Consider the following 24,330-nt stretch of genomic DNA (forward strand, 5'->3'; position numbering starts at 1 on the left):
ATGGATCCTGTTCGTATCTAGAGGTACCACTGTATTTCCATCTTTTTAATGCCATTCAGGTTGGTGGCCATCAGTGCCTCTGGTGGGAGTGAGTTCCATGGTTAACTCTGGGACTTTCTTTCATCCTTCCTGAATCTTCCAACATTCGGCTGCATCCTCTTTTAAAGCAACCCAAGTTAGTGGCCAAATTCCGTTCAAGGAGCAGAACTTCCCTACCCCCTCCCTTCTTCACCCCCCCCCCCCAATCTGCTCTGGGAGTTTGGAGGAACCCATGTGTCTGATGGGCCTTGGTGAGAAGAGGATGCTGGAGCAGACGGGTCACTGGCCTGATCCAGCAAGGCTCCTCTTATGTTCCTTGGGGTGCAACAAATGCATGGGATGATTGTCTTAGGTCCAATCAACCTTTTCTTGTGGAGACCTCCAATTCCCTTGGATGTGAGTAGTTAGCGAGGGAAGAGACGAGGGGAGGGAGTGTGCTTTGCCCATATTGGCCTCCCATTTCCCCTTTTCATGCCCTGTCATCTCCTCCCGCCTGGCTGGCAGCTGTTGTCTGGGAACGGTGGCTGGCATCTGACCCAGGAAATGCAGCCTTGGACAGCAGCCAAGTCGTCCACTTGATTCAAATACAGCTGGAACTGATCTGATTGAGAGAACGAATTGAGGCGGAGAGCGCCTGTTATCTAAGGCAGGATGGGGGTTCCTCTGCCTACTCCCTTCCTCCACTAGGCTTGTAGCCACTCTCTGAACTTCATTTATTTTGATTTATTAGGGAAAGCCTCTTCCCTGGGGGCTGTTAATTACAGTCTGCTGCATACGGGGTCTGGATTGTGCAAGATGGAGCGATAGTTCTGCTCCACCATTGGCTGCCAGGGTCCATGCCCAGGGTGCCCAAGGCTAGACCTGGATGCCCAGCGCTGATTATCAACATACAGTAAGTGTGCTAACCCTAACAGCTTGCTGGATACCTGAATTCAAAAGGCACTGAGACATGTTCTTATGTCTTAAAAGAAGAGCTGTAGTTCAGTGGTTTGAGCATTGGTTTGTAAGAATAATGTCCCAGCTTCAGTCTCCATTTGTAGGGCTGGGGAAAGACCTGTGCGGGAATCTCTGGACAAATCATTCCTTTGTTAAGAATCATGAGGTCTGGAATCTTACTTGATATTTTAGGGGAAGGACTGCAACTCAGCAGTAGAACCAGGCTGCTCATTGGGTCAAGATGTTTTGAGCAAGTGCTGGTTTTGACCTGTAATCCTTAAATGGTTCAGGACCGCAATCCCTCAAGAACCACCTCTCTCCGTCTGAACCAACCTTGCGACCAACCTTGCGACCATCTTCTGAGGCCCTTCTTCATGTGTCTCCTCCGAGAGGTCCAGAGGGTGGCAACACGAGAACAGGCCCTTTCTGCAGTAGCTCCCTGTTTGTGGAATGCACTCCCCAGGGAGGCCCACCGGGCCTCTTTGCTACATATCTTTAGATGCCAGGCAAAAAGGTTCCTCTTCAATAGGCTGATTAACATCCTATATGCTTTTAAATGTGCTTGCAGGGGGGGTTATTGTTTTGCTTTTTGCTTTTCTTGTTTTATCATGTATGTTGTGCGTTTATCTTGTATGTATGGGATCATCAGACAAAGGGCAGCCTACAAATTTAATAAAAAATAATAATAGTTATAACACCTGCCTTGCATGTAGAAGGTCCCAGGTTCGGTTCCCAGTGGCATATCCAGGTAGGAGAAAGCTCTGCCTGAGACATTTGAGAGCTGCTGCCTGTCAAAGTAGACAGTACTGAGCTAGATGGACCCCATTGTCTGACCCTGTATAATGCTGCTTCCTATGTAAACATTAGGTCTCAAGTGGGTGGGCTGTAACTCAGTGGTGGAGCTTCAGCCCATTCTTCAGAATGGTGAGGATTAGAAACATACTCTTATGTTAAGGGATATTGCTCAGCAGTAGAGCACATGCTTTGCATTCAGAGGATCCTGGGTTCAGTCTTTGGCAATATCTAGGAAGGAAGCCTTATGAGGAACAGTTAAGAGTTGAGGGTGTTCAGCCTGGAGCAGAGGAGACTGAAAGGTGATATAATAGCCATATTCAATTATCTGAAGGGCTGTCATGTAGAAGATGGAACAAGGTTGCTTTCTGCTGCTCCAGAAGAGAGGACCCAAAGCAATGGATTCGAATTCCAAGAAAGGAGATTCTAACTAACATCAGGAAGAACTTTCTGTTCAACAGTGGAGCTGACTTTTTGGAAGGCCATCTGTCAGGGACGCTTTGTTATGTTGGCAGCTCTTATCTTCATGCACTTCCTTCTTATCGTAATATTGAGTGCCTTTTCCGCCCGTGCTTTGCCTGTGCCAAAAAAATCCAAACTCTGTCACATGCACACACAAAAGAGGCATGTTTTATTATATAGACATCAGCTGCCAAAACCGTTTCCCCTTTTCCATCACTCAGATGACAGCTTGCTTCTCACTGCCTCAGCTTCAAACTCCCCACCGCTTTCCAGGTCCTGTGTTGCTTTGCTCATTCACTGTTTTGTGCAAGCCACTGTTTACTGTGAAATCCAACCCAGTGAACTGTGGCTTGCGCTTGGCCTCCGAGCCAGAATTTGAAACTGTGGTTTGACCCAACCAAATCTGATTGTGACTCTTTGCACCAGGACAAAATTCCTCCTCCTGTAGGGCTGGTTCTGTGTTCACCTATTTTAGGTAAGCCTCTGGGGCCATGACCAGAGTGAGTTGGGCCACCTCATACTCACACAGGTGCACACAGGTACAGGGGCAGGGCACAGAGGGCCAACAGAACCCACCACACCAGGCCAGCCCTCACAGCTAGCGCTGCTGGGCACACGTGCATGGGGTGTGTCAGGTTCACTGAGCCTGCATGCCAGGTACAGGCCTGGCCACTGGAGCCAAGAGGGGCTGCACTGTGCCCCTGGCTGCATGTACAGGGAGGAGCCCAGCCAGCCGATGCAGACTATGGTGGGCAAATCTCTCTCCCTGCCCCCGACACTAGCCCCAGTCAGCGAGGGTCCAGTGATGTGGCGGTCAGCCTAGGCCGGGCTCTGGAGCCCAGAGACCCCACAGTGGCAGGCAGGGCGGGACAAGGATCCCTGTGTGGGGGGGGGCACATAACTTGAGACCCTTAATACCTGGTGCTCTGGCCTCTTCATGCTATTTCCCTGCACAGATATGCAGCACGCCCTGTCCTCAGTTAACCCACACCGGCTCTGACCAAGGCAGAATAGAGTAGTACTATTACTTCTCTTGATCAGGACATGATAGTCTTGTTGATTTAGCCTAGAATAGTACAGTGGTACCTTGGGTTAAGTACTTAATTCATTCTGGAGGTCCGTTCTTAACCTGAAACTGTTCTTAACCTGAAGCACCACTTTAACTAATGGGGCCTCCCGCTGCCGCTGCACCGCCGGAGCACGATTTCTGTTCTCACCCTGAAGCAAAGTTCTTAACCTGAAGCACTATTTCTGGGTTAGCGGAGTCTGTAACCTGAGGCGTATGTAAACTGAAGCATATGTGACCTGAGGTACCACTGTACTAGGGTTTTGTTTTTGTTTTTCGTTTGCTGCTGCTGCTGCTGCTGCTTCATCATCACCACGTTGACTCATGTTCAGCTTGGGGTCTACTAAGACCCCAAGATCCTTTTCATATGTGCTATTGGCAAGTCAGGGGTCCCCCTGTATTACAAATGCATTACATTTGTTCAGCTCATTCTTCCTGCCTAGCATTCCTTGCATTTGTTCCTATGCAATTTCATTTTGTTAGTTTGGGCCCAGTTCTCCAGTCTGTTAAAGTTATATTGATACCCAATTAATTTAAAGTAGCTAGGTGTCTCCTTGCCTCCTCTTGGGCGTGGTTTATTCTGTTATGAGCAGGTTGGGCACTGCTTTACTTTTGGGTGAAGACAGAGACAAAGTACGTGTTGAGTAGTTCCGTCTTCTCTCTGCCACCCAATAGCATTTCTCTGTCTTCTACATGCAGAGGACCCACCACTTGTTTGTTCTTCCTCCTGCTTCAAATATAGCCAAAGAAACCTTTTTTATTCTTTTTAACCTCTCTTGCAAGTCTGAATTGGCCCTCCTGACCTTCTCCCTGCAACTACTGTTGGCTACTAGTATATGTTGTTGTTGTTGTTGTTTAGTCATGTCCGACTCTTCGTGACCCCATGGACCAGAGCACGCCAGGCACTCCTGTCTTCCACTGCCTCCTGCAGTTTGGTCAAACTCATGTTAGTAGCTTCAAGAACACTGTCCAACCATCTTGTCCCCTTCTCCTTGTGCCCTCCATCTTTCCCAACATCAGGGTCTTTTCCAGGGAGTCTTCTCTTCTCATGAGGTGGCCAAAGTATTGGAGCCTCAGCTTTAGGATCTGTCCTTCCAGTGAGCACTCAGGGTTGATTTCCTTCAGAATGGATAGGTTTGATCTTCTTGCAGTCCATGGGACTCTCAAGAGTCTCCTCCAGCACCATAATTCAAAAGCATCAATTCTTCAGCAATCAGCCTTCTTTATGGTCCAGCTCTCACTTCCATACATCACTATACTCGTGTATTCTCTTCCTTATTTATTGCATTCACATCCCACTCCCCCCCCCCCACAAAGTTGCTGAAAGTGGCGTACATGGTTTTATCCCCCCTCATTCAATCTCTGCAACAGGCCTTTGAGGTAGATCAAGCTAAGAGGCAATGACTGTCCTCAAAGTCACCCAATGAGCTTCATTGCTGAGTTGGAATTTCATCCCTGTCCTCCCAGGTCCTAGTTTGACCACTTACACCATACCGGCTCTCTATAAAACTGAAAATAAAATTTTACTTATTTCTCCTTGCAGAAAATAGTGCGGCTTACAACATATACTTATAAACAGGACATAATTTATTCACACACACACACACACACACACACACACTGCATCAATCAATAAAAAAATGGCTTCAAGCTGCATATTTCCTGGGGCTGCAACAAAAATGTTAGGCAATTCTAACACCTAGTAGGTAGAGAAGGGTTTGCAGTGAAAGGGGGGGGGGGAGTTGGGTTCTCAGAACAACCCCTGCATTTATTACCTGACTTGCGATGGGAGAGATGGTGGCATAAAAGGCTTGTGCTTCTGACTCTTGGACAACTAGCGTAGCTGTTGAGACTTGCCCTCCCAACTGGGATGGAGCTGTGTGTGAGAGAGAATCGAGACACTTGGAGAAACAGGTTCAGCAACACCCAGATCTTAGGGCTAGAATGAATTTTGCAGTGTGTGTGTATGTGGATGGGAAGCCTGGCCAGACCTGAAGAGAAGTGACGCAACCCCCTTGAGGCCCCGGATTCCTCCAGCTGGTGCCAAGACCTGAGATTCCAGTTCCAGGGCCTTGCTGCACTGCTCTTCCTGGGGGAGAGGGTGTGGGTAGAGAAGAGATCTTCTCCATCATGACACCTAGAAGTAGGGGGCCTACCATGAAGCTGAAAGTTGGAAGATTCGGGACAGCTAAAAGGAAGGGCTTCTTCACGTGGTTAAACTATGGAACTCCCCTCCTGCAGGAGGTGGCAATGGTCACCAATCTAGATGGCATTGAATGAATTAGACAAATTCAAGGAGGAGAGGGCTGTTGGTGGCTGCTGGCCATGATGGCTATGCTCTGCCTAAACAGTGAGAGGCAGCAATGCTTCTGCATAATACCTGTTGTTGGAAGCCATGGAAGGGGACAGTGTCCTTGTGCTCTGCTTCTGCTTGCAGGGTTCCCACAGGCAATCTGGTTATGAGAACAGCATTCTGTTCTACATGTCCCCCTTTGGCCTGATCCTGCAGGCTCTTACGTTTTTTATGACCAGCCAGTAGAACCACCCATCTTATTATTTTGGGGCGCAAGCATAGCAAAGTGCATGCTTTAGCCTGCTTGGCATGGAAGGAAGAGAGGCAGTGCTGCACAGTGGTTAGAGAGCCGTGGAGTTCTTGTGGTTTTGCTGCTCTCTAAACCCCTTTGCGCCCACAGGGTGTCCCAGGCTTCCACTTCCCTTTGTCCGCTATCCTGCTTAGGCGGAAATATTTCAGCTATGCCTGTGGCATGCCAGGAATGGCTTAGAATCACAATGGGGCTGAGTCTCTCCATGTGGTCTGCTTGGGGATCTGGCATTCTTTGGGAAATTCGAAGCAGATTCAGTGGCATGAAAAAAGTCAGAGGTGCAGGATCCTTTTCATTGCTGCAATGGAAGTGGGGCTGAAGTTCTAGCCCTAGTCAGACATTTCTCTTCTTGCAACTGAGAACATAGGAAGGGCTTGCCAGATCAGGCCAATGGCTCATCTGCCCCAGCATCCTGTTCTCTCAGTGCCCAACCAAATACCCTAATGGGAAAATCCACTGATCTGATAACATAAAAAGAGCACTGCTGAACCAGGTCAATTGCCATGAAGCCCAGCCAGATGCACTGAGATTTCTACGCCTCATACTTATTTTGTCACTTTGGTCAGAATCATGAGGACTAGACCCTTACTTGATTTTTAAGGACTATTGTTTAGTCTTCTTCAGCCCAGGGGCAATTCTCCCTGCCTGAAATCCTCAAAGGGCCTCTGTCAGTCAGTGTAGACCAGTGCTGGCCAAACTTGGCCCTCCAGCTGTTTTGGGACTACAATTCCCATCATCCATGACCACTGATCCTGATAGCTAAGGATGGTGGGAGTTGTAGTCCCAAAACAGTCCCAAGTTTGGCCATCACTGGTGTAGACAATACACTTGGTATAAGGCTGCTTCCTACACTCCTATGTGCATATTAGAAGAAATTCACATAGTCCCATAACATTCAAGCTCTTACCTTCTTGTCTCAGCTACATTTATAGATGATGAGTTGCATTATGCCTGCATTGCAAGGGGTTGGACTAGATGCCCTTCCAACTCTACAAATATATAATTCGATTGCTGATTTTACATTTTTACCAGTGGTTATCTGATTGTGGCATTCTCTTACTGCTTTGTGAGCATTCTATATAACTGTTAGAAACATCATAATGATGTTATTTGGCTCCCCTGACCTGGGACCTGGTTTTCGGAACGTCCCTTCTGATTAGCACACGAACCAGCCCTCTTTCAGCCTCAATGTGTTGTTCCAGGACAGCTTTGAAACGGTAAAAGTCACCCTTCACTGGCAAACACCATGAAAGGGCACCTCTGTTATGGCTTTATTAAGAACAGCTTTTCTGGGTTAAGCAAGAGAAGTTGCACACAGTGCTTCAAAGGAGCTGGCTGAACCTTGAGTCTGCGCTTTTTTAATGCTTGGAAGGAAGAAGACAATGCAGAAGCTTTGGTTGGGCTTTTCCCAAAACTGTGGCTGTTTACGGGCTTTGGTGGAAGCCAATTGCCAAGAGGGAAATGATTTGGGCAGCTCTGCAAGGAGAAGAGAGACAGTGGATTGCTTCTGAGGAAATGTCTTTGCAAAGTTCTAATCAGGGTGCTCGGCTCTCTCCAGAGTACTGTAGATTTGCTGCAGCTCAGCAGTAAAACATCTCCTTTGCATGCAGAAGATCCCCAGGTTCCTATTTATTCAGAACCATGAGGTCTAGGATCTTGTTTTATTTTCAGTAGAAGAGCCATAGCTCTGTGGTTAAGAGCATCTGCTCAGCACGCAGAAGCTCCCAGGTTTTATCCTCAGTCTCTCTAGGTTGGGGTGGGGAAAGGCTCCCTGCCCAGAGCTCTGGAGAACTGCTGCCAGTCAGTGTAGACAATATGGAGCTAGATGAATGATCCGATTTAGTATGAGAAAGCTTCCTGTGCTCCTGTTTAATTCAGTCTGTTCCTCAGAATGATGAGGACTAGGATATTGCATTGTGTGTAGGAGAAGGGATGTAGGTCAGTGGGAGAGCACATTTTGCATTCAGGATGTCCCAGATTCAATTGTTGGCAGCATCCCAATAAGTCCCTCTCACATGTGGACCAATGGCCTGTATAGGTGTGATGCAATGAGATGATTGCAGCCCTTTACCAAAGGTTCTTGCATCTTGGATCAGGGATTCCAGTAAGTAGTTTTGTTTTTGTTTTGTTTTTCCAGACATGTGTGTGCGTGCGTGTGCATCCAATGGCAGCTTTGGCGTTTTGGGTGAGTGAAATAAATCATGTGCATGATGTATGAACAACGCCTTTGCTCACTTTCCAAGGTGGTTCTACTCTGGGAAAGAGAAAAGGACCCAGGGAATGAAGGAAAGCAAGACAGCAAAGGAGTTTCCTGCACATAAGAACTCTATAAATCACCCACCAGTCCTGCGAGAGCAGCAGCTGTGGATCACATAGTGCCCTCAGCAAATTAACATTATCCCAGTCATTTCCTTCCCCACCCCAGTCTCTGCCACCATGTCTTTTAAAAGCACAGGCATCTCTTGTAAGTGTGAAGATGAGCTTGACTCTGGTACAAGAAACAAGCTTCTAGTGTCACCATCAATTTGCTATGTTGAGACTTTAGGGCAGATATCCAGGGGCCCCTTGGCAGAAGGAGCAGCAGGGCTGATTTCTACTGCCTTTTGGAGCAAGTGTAATGATATATCTTACCATTTGAAGAAAGGGACATAGGGAAGATGTAAGACTACAGTTGTAAGACGAGAGTTGGGGACGGTTCAGAGAAGGGCAACCAGCATGCTAAAGGGGATGGGGTGACTCTTCTATGAGGAAAGTGTGCGGCATTCAAAGCTTTCTAGAAAAGGCAAGTAGGAGGGGATATAGATGCTTATAAAGTTATGCATGGCATGGAGAAAGAGGAGAAAGAAAAGTCCCCCCCCCCCTCTCTCATAACACTAGAACTCGAGGGCCTTCCAGGACGTTGAGCGTTCGAAGATTCAGGGCAAAGAATAAGAAGGACTTCTACACACAGCACATAGTTAAACCATGGAACTGTCTCCCACTGGAGGCAGTGATGGCCACCAACACGGATTGCCTTACAAAAGGATTGGACAAATTCCTGAAAGAGAGGGCTATCCATGGCTACTAGCCGTGATGGTTGTGCTCTGCCTCTACAGCCAGAGGCATTGATGCTTCTGAATACCAGTTGCTGGAAACTGCAGAAGGGAAGATGGTCCAGTTTCTCAAAATCCCAAGTGGGGGAGGGTTGCTATTTCACCCAGGTCCTGCTTGTGGACTTCTCTTGGGGGCAGGGATCAGGTCAGCCACTGTGAGAACAGGAAGCTGGACTAGACAGGCCTGTTCTTATCCTCAGTACTCAGTGCTCTCTCTCTCTCTCTCTCTCTCTCTCTCTCTCTCTCCCACACTCTCAGTTGCTGCAGCAAATTTTTTTTTTTAAAAAAAATGTTGCATCACCCAGGTTGTATTTTTTAACCAAAATGGACAGTAAATTGCATGTCTGGTTGAGATCTCTGAACCCAGTGACTCTGTGCAACAGACGGAGATGGCTGGATAGGCTGCCATTGCACAACCACGGACCGAAGGTTGTTATTGTTTGTTTTTAATTATACCTGCCACCCAAATAGTGTGAAATCACCTGTTCAGCCTCATGGGCAGATGGCAGATTGCCCGCACACTTTGGCAGACTGCCACTTTTGGTCACTGGATGTCTATACACATGCAGCTTGGGGAATTGTGAAAAGGCAATGGGCATGAGTGGGAGGATGGATGCATTTGGAAACTGAGGCTTCTTTTGGGTGGCTTCAGGGAGATTACCAGCCCCGATGCAAGACTCTGATTGTCACACCACATTGGCTCTTGGAGGTTTCAGCCGGTAGTGTAGTGGCAAATTCGGAAGTGCAGAGTCTCTCTCTTCATGATAGTTGTAGCCATGCTCCCTTCTAAGATTTTAAGATCTTTTAAGATTATACAAATAGTCTTGCACTCTATTATTATTATTATTAATAATAATAATAATAAGAAGAAGAAGAAGAAGGGATGCATTCCAACGATCAATGCAAATCTCCACATGTTGCCTTTTAAGTAGATCTACTACTGATTTTATAATGAATTGATTTTAGAATGCTGTATTATTTTACTGTTGTTAGCAGCTCTGAGCCCAGCTTCAGCTGGGTAGGGCGGGATATAAATAAATATTATTATTATTATTATTATTATTATTATTATTATGCACACACAAACATAGACAAATTATTTGGAGTGCTTCAATATTTTTTACAGATTTCCTTGAAGTTCCATTGTATATATATATATATATCTAATGCAGCCTTTATCAGCCTTGGGTCCACAGATGCTCTTGAACGGCAACTTCCATCATCCCTGACCATTGGCCATACTGACTAGGAATGATGGGAATGGTAGTCCAATATCCAGGGACCCCAGGTTGAGAAAGGCTGAGAAGGAGACCGCTACACCATGCTGTGTCCACCTAACATCAGCTGCAAAACCTCTTTTTGGCTAGGAGTGCTCAGCCCTTCCAGTTTGCCATTGCGCTGCCCTGAACAAAGCAGGTGTGTGGAATGGGTGCGTTTTGTGGGGAGGGGGGCAATCAGAATCTCTGCAGCAAGGAAAGAGTTAACTTGGGGCTGTGTTGGGCTGGGAGTTGGAGGAAGTTGGGGTCAGGGAATGTGACCCTGGAAAATGTGTGTGAGTGTGTGTGCGTGTGCGCACGTGTTGCCTCAGGACCACCAAGCGCGACTCATTGATGGAAGAACTTTTTGCTTGTTCCCAATTAGGCTCTGAGCCAGTTAAGGAATGTAGACCCAAAAAAGATGGGTGTTGAAACAAACCATCTTTCGTTTCCATGGGGGGGGGGGAGTTCACAATCTAACTAGGCCTCAAAAACATTTCCAAAACCACTTCCCTTCTGCAAAATTGTTTCAGATGCAAGCTGGGGGCTGGGGAGAGGGAGGGAAGAAGAGGCAAAATAGACAATTCAATTGGAGGAGTGGAAAAAAACCCAAGATTGTTGCATTGCATTGTATAAATCCCAAGATAGGTTGCCGCATGCATGCAATCCTAAAGATCTGTGTACCTTCCATAATACAAGTCTTAATATATGATGACTCTAGGTTCCCAGCAGAAACATGGAACCTCCAGCTATTTATGGACTACAGTTCTCATAATTTCCCATCACACTTGAAACTATGGATGTCCAATGAAAGTTTAAAAGAAGAAGTCCTTCTTCATGCAAAACATGGTTAAACTATGGAACTCACTTCCACAGGAGGCAGTGATGGCGGCCACTGACTTGGATGGCTTTAAAAGAGGATTGAGAATATTCATGTAGAAAGCTATTGGTGGCCACTAGCAATGATGGTCATGCTCTGTCTCCATGGTCAGAGGCAGTAACACTTAATTCTAGTTGCTGGAAACTGCAGAATGGGAGAGAGCTCTTGTGCTTGGGTCCTGCTTGTAGGCTTCCCATGATGGGCAACTCTTTGGCCACTGTGTGAAGACGAGGCTGGATGAGATGCGCCCCTCCTTTGGCCTGATCCGGCAGGTTCTACGCTCTTGTTAGGGAGGCTGAGCTCTCTTGTGTGAGCAGGAGGAGTGAAATCCAGCCTTGTGTCTTTAAAAGGAAGTCCCCTGTCCTGTACACAGAGGGAGCCAAGCTCTGCTCCCAGCCATTTGGCAGACACATATCTTCTTTCCCTTATCAGGCTGGGCCTCTTCCTGTGGCACTTAGACAGGCAGTTCTCAGGCTGTTTCCCCCTCACCCCACCCCAGCTACTGCCATGCCCCCCTCCCCCAAGATACCCATCCGTAACATGTCAATATCAGCTAGGTAAAGCCTTCTTGCCCACTGGTGGGCGGAATGCACACCCCTCTGCTCCAGCTGAACAACTTCTGTTGAGAAGATAGCATTAGCTCTGTGACAGAGCAACGGCAAGCCCAGTCTCTGGGCAAATAACTTTTACGGATCTCCCTCCCACAGGAGGCAGTGATGGTCACCAACCCAGATGAAGAAGAATAAGGCTATCAATAGCTACTCATATCTGGAAGCAGTAATGCTTCTGCATTCCAGTTGCTGGGAACTGAGCGATGGGAGAGTGCTCCTGTGATCAGGTCCTGCTTGCAGGTTTCCCATTGTATCTGCTCTGCCACTGTGAGAGCAGGAGGCTGGACAAGATGGGCACTGACCTGATCTAGCAGGCTCTTCTTATATTTCTTAACTTCTGTGCTCGCATCAGATGTGGTGCCCGCTTTCATGTTGGTTCCAGGTTAGGAATGGGGGGTGGGGTGGGCTGGGGAAGAAGTTTGATTCGGTTTTCATTTAAAGATTGGCCTTCCCAGTTTGCGCTTTCCAAAACAGTATGTGAGCTGAAAAACCCAGCGATTCACACTTCTCTGAATTTTGCAATGCCGTTTTCCAGCCAACATGCATTACAAAGAGGGAAGGAGGACAGCATAGACCTAGAGGACAGAGTGTGTCTATCCACTTCCATTTTGCAGTTGCATATTTTTGCCTGTCTCTTGGGTGTTTTGAATTTGTTTATATGGTTTTGTTTTGTTTTGCTAAGGCTGTCAGTATCTGCCTGAATAGGGCGAGTGATAAATTTAACATCATGAATGTCAGGAAAGAGAACCAATTCTCTTTGTTCTTCTCCTTATATTTTCTTACTGCTCTTAAGAAACACACATCAACAGCCCCAAACACCTCCAACTCTCTTCTCTGCTTTTCAGCCAAAGCTCCCCTCCCCACACGTAGTCCATTACATCATTTCCAACTTGCCTAGAGCCCATTAAACTGCAGTTGAATGTAATTAAAAGGCCGTAACGATCCTGGACAACCTGTCGGCCTGCCTGTCGTGACAGGTTTTCCTTGTTCATTCGTATCAGCCCCCAAGGATGAAGTGTGATACTGGCGTCTCATGGTTGCAGAGCCCTCCCGGAAGAAAAACCAATATGGGTCGGGCTTGAGCCATCCCAATGCATGCTGGGAGTCAGGTAGCAATACAGTCACCACTGAAAACCTGATAGGCTGCTTGTTGCAACCACGGAAACCCCAGATTCTCCACTTCAGGCTAGACATCCAACGAAGCTGAATGTTGGAAAATTCATGCAGCGTATAGTTTAACTGTGGAACTCCCTCCCACAGGAGGCATTGATGGCCACCAACCTAAATTGTATTGAAAGGCTGGAGTAATAAAAGAAGGAAAAGGCTATCGATGGCTACTAGCCCTAATGGCTGTGTCCTGCCTCCAGGGTCAGAGGCGGCCATGGTTCTGAATACCAGTTGCTGGCAACCACAGGAGGGGAGAGGGCTTTTGGGCTCAGGTCCTGCTTTTGGTCTTCCCATTGGGGCATCTGGTTGGCCACTGTGAGAACAGGATGATGGACTAGATCAGCCATTGGCCTGATCTTAGTCTTTAGAGACTAAGCCCTCAATTATGGATTGAAAAAATTCATGGAGGATCCGGTCACATTCACAGCATATGTGATAGAGGTGTGTGGCATAGGACTGCATTCTCCTGCCTGGGCTCTAAGACCATTGGGAGACGCCTTTCTCTCAGTCCTGCCACCCTTAAAAGCACACTTGCAGGGAACATAGAAGTTGGGAGAGGGCCTTCTCAGTGGCTGCTTCAAGACTCTGGAAACTTCCTTGCTGGGGAGGAACCTGGACTCCTCCCTCCTTATTGTTGTTCTCGCAGCAGGTGAAGACTGTTTTATTCTGACAGGCCTTGGGGAAGTAGGGTTTGTACCTTTCCATTCATGTTTTCCAGTGGTAAAGTTGCCACGGCTTCGCACAACACAGTCATGTTTGGGCGACTTTGGAACAGGATCTAAAGTCTGGAGTATGTTGACTTTTAAAACCCTTAAGTATCTGTAGAGGTGAGAATGCAGTGGCAATGAGACCCATTTTTTGAGGTTTGTGTGTGAAAGTGTTTTGAGCTCCTGGGAAATGCCTTAATACCTGAGGAAGTCTGCTAATTTCTCCTTACATCAAAAGAGATGGGGAGGACAGAAGAAACTGTGTGTAAATATATGTCTGATAATCTGAGCCAAATGCTCTTTAGCTCCTCTAATGTTTTCTTTGCTCATGTTATCCTAAGTTCGTCATGTTGGATTGCATGTGTGTCATTCCCAAATTTTTAGTAGCTGAAGTATATTCCACCACCACCACCCCCACCAATGAAAAGCCGCACAGTTCTGAATATTTCTCCTGTGTTTTTCTTCTAACCATTCTCCACCAGTTAGTGGGGAAAGAACTTGTGTTTAAAAATGATCAAGGGGAAGAGAAAATTTCAGTGCAGGGTTTTTGATGCGCTTTATTTTTGAGGGTGTTGAGGGCTGTTTTGAGAGTATTTGCTCTTTCATTCATCGCATCACCATCTCACCAACTATCTGCACTCTGCAGCCTCCCTGACTTTCTACACTTCCAACAAAGCCCAGGGGGAAGACACCACAGGCCCCCCACCAAAAAATAAATAAATCAGGAAGGGCAGGCACCTGGGGATGCCATGGAATGTGCTGGAGTTATGTTTAAGGGAAGGAAAAAGCCATCTCGCTCATGGTCTGCATTCTCCATCCTCCTCAATTCCCCACCCTTTAACTGAAGCCCAGGCAAAGTTTAACTCCATTAATAGGCCCTTTTCATATAAGGAAGCTCAGCCACTGGGCAAGGGGTTGCAGAGTGCTAGGGATATGCTTAAGGGAAATAAAAATATGCAGGCTCTCTGACTTCTCACACTTCAATCGAAGTCCAGGCAAATAATTTGTAAAATAACTGCTCTGACCAGGCTTCTTCAGATCAGGAAGAGTGGGTGACCAGGGAGGCTGCAGTTTGCTGGAGAAATATCTAATGGGGGGGGATGCATGTTCCACCTATGGCCATCTCATAGCGGTGACATGCCCTGGGTATGTGGCAGAAAAACTGAAGTCTCTTTTCTAAGGGAAACAAAGTTTTGAGAAATTTAAAGGATTTCAGCACCGCACTCATTAGATCTGCAGGCTTTGCTGAGGAAAGGTTTACCTTTTCAGATGACGAAAGGACACCTTTCTGAAAGGACTAACCTATCTCAAAACAGTGTCTGCATGAATTACTGTACTTAGCATGACTTAGAGGAGGCAAGCACAGTGCGGTGACTCATGCAGAGACTTAGCCAAAAATTTCCTCTAAGTAGGTGGCTGCTCTTCAGTGTTTCTCCATAAAGAGCACGCAAATGACCCAATTATATCCCATTTGGACACAGGTTGGAAGAAGGCAGAAACAGATCAGGGAATCATGCAGAGATGTGGCTGGGAACCACCTATGGGGTGGGTGGATGAATTTAGCTCCCAGTATCTTATTTAATTTCTTTCTGCCTCCTGGCACACAGAAGTTACTGTGTTAGAAGAATGAAGGTATTGCCTGGACCTTGCCAGGTGAGGGGGATGGATCCCTTCTGAAGTGTAGGTGGGTTCAGGCATGATGGAGATTCAGCTCAAAAAGGATTTGTTGGAACATCAGGAACAAGAAGAACAAGAATGACAAACAGGGGCACTTGGCCCAGTATATATACCGTAAGCTGGCCCAGGCAAAACACACACACCACCTGTGATAGGTCACCTTAATGCTACAATAAGCGAATCAGAACACTGGCCCTATCTCAGCAGGGATTGGCTGCCTGCCAGCTACTAACATTGTCATTGGAGGGTTTTAGAATTCCCTCTGTCTTTTATTATTCAGATGAAGCTCCTGAGCTCTAGGCGGCCTGTAGGCCCAGGCCTGAGTTGCATGCATACAGTCTGGTTTTGCCTTCCACCCACTGCAATCACTCAGCAAATTTTGAATAGATTTAGGTCAGATTTTTAAGCATAATGGAAATATACCAAAGTTTAGAAATGCATAAAGATCACTTAACGTGGAAGGAAATAGATGCAATTTACAGGGAGAATGATATGCTCTGCTAATGTGTTTCTCTGGTGTCAAAACCAGTAAACTCAGTTGCTTTTAAAAGCATTTTGGAGAGTTGTCTTTGCAGAGGTTGCACTGACAGGTTCGATCATAGAATTTTGTAAAATTGTGTATGGAATAGAGAAAGTGGATAGTTCTCCCCCCCTCATGAGGCTATAAATCCTGGGCATCCGATGAAGCTGAATGTTGGTAAATTCAGGACAGAAAGTCATTTATTCATGCAGTGCATAAACTATGGAACTTGCTGCTGCAGGAGGCAGTGATTATCACCACCCTAGATGGCTTTGAAAGAGGACAGGACAAATTCATGAAGGGCTTAGGCTATCAATGGCTATTAGCCACAATTGCTATGCTCTTCCTCCAGAGTCAGAAGCAAAAATGCTTCTAAATACCAGTTTCTGGAAACTTCAGGAAGGGAGAGTGTTCTTGCGCTCAGGTCCAAATTGCAGGTTTCCCAGAATGGGCACCTGGTTGGCCGATGTGAGAACAGGATGCTGGACTAAATGGGCAATTGGTCTGATCCAGCAGGCCCTCCTACGATCGTGTGTAGCTTCAGTTTGTTCAAGGTGGTTTAGCCAATGGTCTGCGTTGGTCTGAGGCAGCATCCTTGGTTCTTAACCTGTGATCACTCCGAGGGCTAAGGGATTCGCTTCCCAAACTCCGGTGCCCCAGAGCGTCTTTTACAGAGGAGGTGCGTGCTGGTGGTTCTTTTTAATTATTTTCAAGCTTCACAAAGTGGCAGCATCTACATCTTTTAAATAAATGATTTCCCATGTCATGTCCTGTCAAGCCTGGATTGGCAGCATAATGTACCCTTGGGGAAGACTGACAACCTCTCTTGCCCAGCCCCCCCACCCTACCCCCTGGAATAAAACCCTGGATGTGCTTCTGTTTTTATTTTTGGTAAGCTGCCCTTGAAATTTACTCGCTTGAAGGGCGGGTTCGACATTTCAAGAAATCAACAAATAAATAATGTATGCATATGCTTGTCACATTCATTTAAAAAACAACAACTTTGGGTGTACATTGGTGGGTACATTGGAAGCATGGGTGTGGAGTCTTTTTCAGCCCAAAGGAGTGTTCCCTAAACAGCCGCTGCCTGTCAGTGTAGAGAATGCTAAGGTAGATGGACCAATGGTCTGGCTTGGGCTATAGCTGCTTCCTGTGTTCCTGTTCAATTTGTCCTCCTATTCAGAACCACAAGGACTAGAATCTGAATTGATTTACTGCAGAGCATCTGCTTTGTATGCAGAAGGTCCCAGGTCCTCAGCGGCATCTCCAGGTAGGGCTGGGAACCCCTGCCAGCCTGGATAGCTCAGTTGGTTAGAGAGTGGTGCTGAGAATGCCAAGGTTGCAGGTTCAATCCTCTAAAGGGACAGCTACATATCCCTGCATCACAGAGGGGTTGGACTAGATATTGTCTCTTCCAATTCTATTATTTTGTCTGAAACCCCGGAGAGCTGCTGGTGCAAGTCAGCATAGACAATACTGAGCAAGATGTGCTCGTGGTCTGACTCAGTGTAAGGTAGCTTCCTTTGTTCCTGTTTAATTCAGGCCTTTGTTCAGGATTATGAGGACTAGAATCTTACTTTGTTTTTAGGAGAAGGGCCATAGCAAACTGGGTAGAGCACTTGCTATGCTTTTTGTAACTCCTTGGATTAAATGAAATAAATAAATTTAGGTGGAAGTGTGTGTGTATTTTTTTATTTTGTAAACTGCTTTGAGGTTTTATACAATCAAGAGGTACATAATTTTTATGAAGTAAATAAATACACAAATAAATCTAATCACTTAATTTCTTTATTGTTTGTTAGTGCTTTCAGTATTTCTCCCAGAAAGGGGTGGGTGGTGTGTTTGTGAATGAATGAAACACAGTAGTGTAGAGTTCTACAGGACCCTACGAGTCATCTTTTCCAACTCCCTGCAGTGAAATATTAGCTTTATACTTTCTTCTTTTTTAGAGAGAGATTTGGCCTATTTAGTACAGATATGCAATACATCCCCTGGTCTCTTTTTCAACTGACAGTGTATATTTTTTTCCTTTTTCGCTTCACAGATTTCTCCAGCCCAGTCAATTCCACCTCCTTAAGCTCACCGAACAGCAGAGGAGGGCCTATGACTGCACCTTCTCTCCATCCGTCGATGAGCACTGGCATTGGTGGGGCTTTGGGGTCCCCTGGCCAGCTCCACTCACCCATCAGCACCCTCAACTCACCCATCAATGGCATGGGGCCACCGTTCTCAGTCATCAGCTCCCCAATGGGGGCTCACCCCATGTCTGGACCCTCCACCCCTGGCCTTGGATTTGGAACCAGCAGCCCTCAGGTGAGTCACCTGGTGGTGGGGACTCTGGGAAGCAGGTGGCAGCCAATGTGATGGTGGGGATTGGTAGATTCAGGACAGTGGAAGGGAAGCAAGGGCTCTGCCTGAGTGGCAGAGAACCATCCTATGTTCCACTTAGTTCAGTCCTTTATTCAGAGCCATGAGGACCAGAATCTTACTTGTATTTTTATTCAGAGCCACGAGGATCAAAATCTTACTTGTATTTTTAAGGAAAGGGCCACAGCTTAGTGGCAGAGTACCTGCTTTGTATTCTGAATACTCCAGGTTCAATCCCTGCTGTCTCCTGAGGAATGCCCACTTCCTGAAACCCCGGAGAGCCGCTGCCCGTCAGTGTCAACCATACTGAGATAGCTAGCTGTATTCCTAAGCAAACATAACACGTAGGATTTTGCCACGGTGGTGACTGGTAACAAGACGTCTCTCCCGTATTGGTCTCTGCAGCCACACCAGGTGCTGTAACCTTCCAGCAATTTAACTTCACTCAAAGGGCGCACTTCTCCATTGTCTCCCAAGACAGTTGGGTACCAACCAGACAGATTCATGAAGGGCAAGTCTTGTCAGTGGCTACAAGTCATGCTGGCTATATACTCACTTCAATATCAGAGGTGCTAATGCTTCTGAATACAAGAAGAGTCCTGCTGGATCAGGCCAGTGGCCCATCTAGTCCAGCCTCCTGTTTTCACAGTGGCCAACCAGATGCCTGCATGGGAAGTCTGCAAGCATAGGCACCAACTATAAGGGGCCAAGTCCCTTCTCCCCATCTCATAAAATATTATGGAGAATGTTGAGAACAATCATTTGCAGAGGAGGCCGAATGTGGAGCTGTGTGGTGCAGCTTCCGTGGCTGGTGGCTCCTCCTCCTCCTGCCATATCTGCTGCTGCCACGTTCAGCCCCCTGGCTCACCACTGCGTCATGCACATGTCATCGCCGCCGCCGACACCCCACAATCTTCTGCTCAAGTTGGAGGCTCTATCGCAAGCAAGGCCTGAGCCCTACAGCAACTCTCCTGCAGTTTCCAGCAAGTGGTGTCCAGAAGCATTGCTGCCTCCAACTGTGGAGGCAGATCACAGCCATCATGGCTGCTAGCTATCAGTAGGCCCCTCCTCCTCCTCCATGTATTTGTCCATCCTCTGTTAAAGCCGTCCAAGTGGTTGGTCATTGCTGCCTCCTGCGGCAACAAGTTTTTCAGTTTAGCTCCAGCTTTCTCTGGCTGGATGTCAGAGTGTCTTTCAAGCCCAGGCTCTTATTTCCTCCTGTGCAGCAGCAGCAGCAGCAGTTTGTTTTCCTTCTTGAGAGAGAGAGAGAGACACTGGGTGGCCGGTGTGTGTGTGTGTGTGTGTGTGTGTGTGTGAGAGAGAGAGAGAGAGAGAGAGAGAGATGGAAGATTACATCAAAAAAACCCTTCCCACGACAAGGAGATAAGCCCTGTGGATAAAAATAGTACAAGCTTGACGAAGACTGACACCTGTTGCTGGCTTGGCTTGGCTTGACTTGGCTTGGCTTGGCTGGCTCTGCATTGCACATGCATGCAGTGGGGAGGGGGGACTGGTGCAGAGGGGGGCAAGGAAAGAAGGGCTGATCAGGAAATTTGCCACCACCTGCTGGTCACTGTTGTTGTGTTATTTATTCCAGCTCCCCTCCAGGAGATTATCTATCTATCTATCTATCTATCTATCTATCTATCTATCTATCTATCTAACTGGGGTTCAGAAAGAGTTGGAAAACTCCTCCAAGAGACAGCCTGCTCATCTCTGGGTGGATTTTGTGATGCTCAGCCACCTGGATGTGCTCAGACCTCCTTTGAAGGGCTGTAGCTCAGTAGTGGAGCATCTGCTCCTCATCCAGAAGGTCCCAGATTCAATCCCTGGCAGCATCTCCAGGAAGGCCCCTTGCCTGAAACCCTGGACAGCTACTGCCAGTCAGTGTGGACAATACTGAGCTAGATGGACCAGTAATATTGACTCCATTTATGGCAGCTTCTTATCTTCCTATATAAACCAGCTCCTTATTTAGAACCATGAGGACTTGAATCTTGATGTGTTTTTAGAGGGGAGTGCCCAAAGTATCTGCTTTGCATTCAGAAGGTCCCAGCTTCAGTCCCCAACAGCATTTCCAGGTAAGGCTAGGAGAGAAAAATCCCTGCAAGAAACCCTGGAGAGCCGCTGCTGCCAACCAGTGTGAGCAACACTGAGCTAGGTGGATGGACTGAAGGGTCTGATTTGGTAGAAGGCAGCTCCTTCTCTGCCCCCCTTTCCACCCGTCTTCCTGACTTTCACTCCACATCTCCCGGAGGAGAGCTGCCTTGCGCTTCTGTCTATTTTTAGAGGTGGTCATGCGATGCAGAAGACCGGAAATAAACAGAAGGGGGGGGGGAGAGATAGAGGGGGAGGAGGGAGGAAAAAGAGCTTGTCAGAGGATGCTCTCATGGAGAGCCCCTCCAGTTCCTGCTGGCTCAGAAGGAGGAGCTCTCATTTACTCATGGCCCGTCTTAAGTGGTTTTCCTGGAGGAGATGCTTAAGATGCTCACGCCCTAATGACTCCTGCAATCTGTCTCTCTCCTTCCAGCATCTTTCCTTTCCTTTGTAATGCTGTTAAGAGGTTTTGTTTATGGGGGAAAGGGAGGCATTTCAGGCCCAGAGGATCTGCTTTGTGTGCAAAATGTCCCAGGTTTCGTGCACCTATTTCACTTCAGCACAGGCTTAGGAGCACATGGATTTAACTTTAATTTTTTTGTAGGAAGGACTTAGAGAACCTACAAATGTCTTGGGTTCTGTGTTCCAGTTAACTCAGCCCAGTCTTTTGAGGACTAGAATCTTTCTTTAATTTTATGGGAATAAGGACTTAGCTTAGTGGCCGAGCAGCTGGTTTTTTCATGCAGGGCGTTCCAGGTTCTATTCCTGGCATCCTCAGGTAACACTGGGGAAGGAAGACTCCCCTATCTGAGAGCTGCTGCCAGCCAGTGTAGACAGTGCTGAGCCAGATGGACCATTGCAATGGTCTGACTAGATAGAAGGCAGCTTCCTAGGTTCCTATTTATTGCAGCCCAGTCTTCAGAATTATGAGGACTAGAATCTTTTATTGTTACAGAAAGGACGTAGCTTAGTGATATCTGTGTCACAGACACACAAAAAGGAAGATAGGAGAGGAAAGGAAGAAGATACGATGCCATCTGTGCAAAGAAGACACTTGCATCCCTTGCTTCCCCTCTGCACCTCCCCTCCAGAATCCTGCTCAGCACTGCCCCCCCCCCCGCCCCATGAAGCTAGGGAGTTAATGAAGTGTGTGCCCCCACCTTCAAGCAGAGGTGGCACTGATGGAAGGTGTTGAGCATCAGATGGCAGGTGCCACTTGCAATCAGGTTATGCTCTGTCAGCGCTGAAGACCTAGCAGAGCAGAAGGACAGTTGGAGGATGTCTGGTTGTGGGCTGAGTCAAAGCCATCAGGGTTTGCTTCCTTCCTCCCTGTCTCCTCCCTCTCTCCCTGAGAGCCACAAGACTGTCTTTTGCAATGCCCACAGTGGCATCTTTCAGGGACCCTGCTTTGTTTGGCATAAGGGGCTTGTGAAAATGGCCAGTGCTGCAAGCCTCTCTCACTCTCTCCCTCCCTCTTTAAGAAAATAGGGGCTGACCAGATGTCTCAATGGCAGGACCCAAGTTCAAGAGCCTTCTCCCCTCCTAGGTTTCCAGCAACAGGGATTCAGAAGCATGACTGCCTCTGACTATGAAGGAAGAACATAGCCATCAGGGCTAATAGCCATTGATATCCTTCTCCTCCATGAATCTCCACCACGGCCTGCACCATTGTGCAGCAGAGTTCCATGGTTTAACTCTGCAATATGTGAAGAAGTTTCTTTTATCTATCCTGAATCTCCCAACTTTCAGCTACATTACACGAGCTGAAAAGGAAAGAAAAGCTTCTTCCCATCTACTTTCTCCATGTCACACATAAAATTCTATCATGCCACCTCTTACTTGCCTTTTCTCTAAACTGAAAAGTCCCAAATGCTTCAGCCTTTCCCCAAAGGAGAGCCATTTTGCTTGCCATTCCCTGAACCTTTCCCAACTCTACTACAATATCTCTGGCCCAGCCTGCCGCTGTCATGCGACCCCTAGGAAGTTACCCACAAGGGATCACAGAGACCCCCTTTACAAGCAGCTTCAGGCTGGTGAGTGAGCGCATTGCCTTAACTTCAGCTTGGATTTGGACTCTGAGGCTTCCTGGTTCCTTCTGAGGCTGTGATGTGCAGAGCAGGTGGCAGCAGCTGCTCCTCTCTTTTAATATTTAGCCCCCTCCCCTTTCCGTTGCTGTTGCTCCTGGACTGCCAGGCTGTTCTGGGCTCAGCCTGTGGAGATTGCCTGTCATCCCTTAGGCCATTCTGACAAGGACTTGGCGGGGGCCCGAGCCAAGGGAGGTGGCTGATGCTTGGATGCATTTAACTTTGTGGATGTCTTTCCTCTTAAAGGCAACAGTAGGGAATTTCTTAGACAGGTGTTTGTCCTTTGGTGTGTGTGTATAAAAAAATATGTTGAAAGCTTCCTTAAACTGCATCAGACTGTGGGTCCATCTAGGTTCTGTATTGTCTGCTCTGACATGTGGTGGCTATCCAGGATTTCAGAGGGCCTTCCTCCAGAATAAATTAAGATTCTAGCCCTCATGGTTCTGAAGTTCAAAACAAAGGCATGGTTTAAATAAGGAGTGGTCTTATGCTGAGTCAGGCCACTGGTCCATCTAGTACAGGGGTCGACAACCTAAGGCTCATGGGCCACAAGCGATCTACGGGGGTCATTTAACTGGCCCCTGAGCCGCCCCCATACTGAGCCGCCCACTTGGCGAGTCCCCACGCGCTGCGCTAAACCAGCGCAGCGAGGGGACTTGCTTCCACGGCGCCGGAAAACGTGTCTGTGCATGCGCAGATGTTGAAAATCACATCTGCACAGATGTTGGAAATCACACGAGCGTGCGATCCAGCCCACAGAGGGATCTCCGCTGGAGTAAACCTTGCCAGCCCCAATCTAGTAGCTCAGTATTTCCTGCATGGACTGGCAGCAATGGCTCTCCAGGGGTGCAGGCAAGGGACCTTCCCAGCCCAAACTGGGCATGCGAGGGATTGAACCAGGAGCTATCTGCAAACATCTGCTTAAGAAATTAAGTAGAGCCTGGCTGCTGGATCAAGCCAGTGGTGCATCTGGTCCAGCATCCTGCTCTCACAGTGGTCCACCAGGTGCCCCAGCTGGGGGAAGCCTGCAAGGAGGACTGGCTCCCTCCTTGTTGTCCTCCACCAGCAGGTGAATGTTGTTGTTTTTTGGGAGGTTTTTGGAACTGACTTTTTTTTTAAAAAAAGGAAAGGGCTTTTAATAGTTCTGTGCTGTTTCTATTAGTTGTATTTAATAGATCCTTTTAAATATTGTTTTAACTCTGTTACGGTTTAATTATTTTCTAATTATTAACTTTTAGCTTTTTGTATTTCATTTGTGTTGTTTTAATTTGTGAAAGCCACCTGGTCTGGAGAAAAGGCAGGATATTGATACTATCGATAACAACAACAGTTGTTTTCTTATCCACAAACAATGATAAATCCCCCTCATAACTTTTAAAATAAAATCACCCAGCGCAGGGACAAAAGTTAAGATCTACCTGTGAAGAGAGGAGTTTGCATTCTTTTTTCTGTTTTTATTTTTGTTTACATTAGTTAGGTTATTTTATTGTCATGTATAAGATTATATGAAAAGTCTTAATAAAAATCTTACTAAAATAATAATAATAATAAATCACCCAGCACGCACAGAAAAATAGGGGGTGATGTTCAGGTAAATTTACTCCAAACATTACTAACTTTTATCAGGACATAGAAAAGAAAGTACTTCTTTGCACAGCACATGTTTAAACTATGGAACTTGCTCGCATAGGAGGCACCAACTTGGATGGCTTCAAAAGTTTAGACAAACTCACAGAGGAGAGGGCTAATGAGGGCTACTAGCAGGATGCTATGCTCTGCTGCTGCAGTTGGAGACAGCAATGCTTCTGAATATCACTTTCTGGAAGCCACAGGAGGTTTGAGGGTTCTTGGGCTTGGGTTCTGCTTGCTATAGTTTCTCTGGTTGACCACTGTGAGAACAGGATGCTGAAGTACATGGGCCATTGGTCTGATCCAGCAGGGCACCTTCTTATGTTCTTAACCTAGTCATGCTCA

The 24,330-nt window shown here is 47.1% G+C and overlaps 1 protein-coding gene across 6 annotated transcripts in view; it reads left to right on the top strand.

Annotated features, from left to right (window-relative positions):
- Positions 1-24,330, top strand: part of RXRA (retinoid X receptor alpha) — a 118,473-nt gene that overhangs the window by 63,835 nt on the left and 30,308 nt on the right. For 4 of the 6 annotated variants that reach the window (XR_003704518.2, XM_028714239.2, XM_028714242.2 and 1 more), the window contains 2 exons: positions 8,036-8,083; positions 17,853-18,121. Coding sequence is in view for 5 of the 6 variants with exons in the window: in XM_028714239.2 (XP_028570072.1) it covers positions 8,036-8,083; positions 17,853-18,121 (317 nt within the window). In the remaining variant the exon portion in view is untranslated. The remainder of the gene's footprint in view (positions 1-8,035; positions 8,084-17,852; positions 18,122-24,330) is intronic. The other 2 variants (XM_028714240.2, XM_028714243.2) reach the window with 1 other exon arrangement.

This window comes from Podarcis muralis, chromosome Z (genome assembly GCF_964188315.1).
Source record: "Podarcis muralis chromosome Z, rPodMur119.hap1.1, whole genome shotgun sequence".
Taxonomy (NCBI): domain Eukaryota; kingdom Metazoa; phylum Chordata; class Lepidosauria; order Squamata; family Lacertidae; genus Podarcis; species Podarcis muralis.